The sequence below is a fragment of the Helobdella robusta genome (genome assembly GCF_000326865.2).
Source record: "Helobdella robusta unplaced genomic scaffold HELROscaffold_79, whole genome shotgun sequence".
Classification (NCBI taxonomy): domain Eukaryota; kingdom Metazoa; phylum Annelida; class Clitellata; order Rhynchobdellida; family Glossiphoniidae; genus Helobdella; species Helobdella robusta.
This window is the reverse complement of record NW_008705453.1, coordinates 267,060-268,830: the sequence shown is the minus strand read 5'-3', so window position 1 is coordinate 268,830 and position 1,771 is coordinate 267,060. Positions and strand designations below refer to the sequence as shown.

General features: G+C 38.2%; 1 protein-coding gene across 1 annotated transcript in view; it reads left to right on the top strand.

Moving 5' to 3' along the window:
• The window catches only part of HELRODRAFT_116302 (hypothetical protein), a gene marked incomplete at its 3' end in the record, with an annotated part of 10,267 nt that extends 10,196 nt beyond the window's left edge, over positions 1–71 (top strand). Inside the window, exon 18 of the mRNA XM_009031786.1 lies at positions 1–71. This exon is cut by the window's left edge and continues 45 nt beyond it. Coding sequence (XP_009030034.1) covers positions 1–71 — 71 coding nt within the window.
• Positions 72–1,771: the final 1,700 nt, after the last annotated feature.

Sequence of the window (1,771 nt, the reverse complement as noted above, 5' to 3'; positions counted from 1 at the left end):
AAGGTGGCTGTCTTCTGGGCAGTAAGGATACCTTTCTAAGGCACAAAAGTGGCGCCTGGTCAGTTATTTAATGATTCTATTTGGTAGTTTAACTAGTTCGTGAATTTGGTGCTGGCTTCGTTGTTTTGTCGACTTGTGTGATTTTTTTTGATTGGCTGGATGGATGGATGGTTAGTTGGTTGATTGGTTGGTTGGTTGGTTGATTGGATGGTTGGTTGGATGGTTGGATGGATGGTTGGTTGATTGGCTGGCTGGCTGGTTGGTTGGTTGGCTGGTTGGTTGGTTGATTAGCTGGTTGGTTTGTTGGCTGATTGATTCATTCACTGTTCAGCAAACATTTCATTTTTTGTTGTTCTTTAGGTTATTTATTAGTAATAACCTTTCTTACGACCATTTACTGGAGTAATTTTTCTCCAAATCCTGCCAAAAACCTCTTCTAATTTAATTAACGTAATTAACTTATTTATATTAATTAATTTAATTAACGTAATTAACTTCTACCAGGTGTCTGAATGGGGCGAAGGACCCTAACTCCGACCAGAAGGGTGTGGTGTGCCCGTGCACCGAGGACGACTATGGCTGGTTGGTTGGATTTCTTTCTTTTTTCTTTTTTTTTTTTTTTTAATCCATTTTATTCACAAAAAATCCCACAAAATTTTATTTCTTTTATTTTTAATTATTAAAAATTATTTCTTTTTTTTCTTTTTGCACACACACATATATATATACACACACACAAACACAACATACATACCCACACACAGACATAAACACACATACATGCACACACACATACGAAACGAAACGAACTTTTTATTTGCTTTCCATAATACATACATTTATACATACAAAATAAAACAAACACACAAACGAACATACACTTACACACACGCACACACACACATACATACATACACATACACACACACACACACACACATACAAACATACATACAAAATGAACAGTGATTACGGGTACAGAAGAGTTAACGAGACGTGTGTTAAGGATCCTAGCGTAACTGACTCTGATGACATTCACATCTGCTTTAGAAATAGACATGAGAGATATATATTCAAAGGGTAGGTTGTTTGTTTGTTTGTTGTTGTTGTTGTTTCTGTTTGTTTTTTGTTGTTTGTTTGTTTGTTGCTGTTGTTATTTGTGGCTGTGTTAATGATATCAATGTTGTTGTTGTTGTTGTTTACCTCTTTGTTATCGCAACAAACTACACACGCAGACAAACACAAACAAACACACACATCCAAACACACACACACACACACATCCAAACACCTCACAAAGGTACCACAAAGTACCTGGCGATGTATGCGAGGGAGGTTATCAACCGGCAGAAACTGTAAGAATTGAACTGGGCACCGCATGTGATGATGACATCTACATAAGGAAGCTAACCCCTCTCGAGATTGAGGTCCGTGGCTCGCTTGTTTGTTGGGCGCTATATAAATTACTCTTTGTGGTTTTTGTAGTTCGGCGCTATATAAATTACTTTTTGTGGTTTTTGTAGTTCGGCGCTATATAAATTTTTTTTTGTGGTTGGGCGCTATATAAATTACTTTCTGTGGATTTTATATTACCATCTCGCCACAACACGCCACACCATTGTATCATTAGTTGAAGGAGGAGAAGCAGAAGTATCACGTCAGCTCTATCCTCTACATCTTGCTGATCTGCGCCATTGTCGTGGCGTTCGTGGCCTCATTGGTCTGGTACGTCATGTGTTTTGGAAAGTTAAGAAGGTCGGTTGGGGCCTGA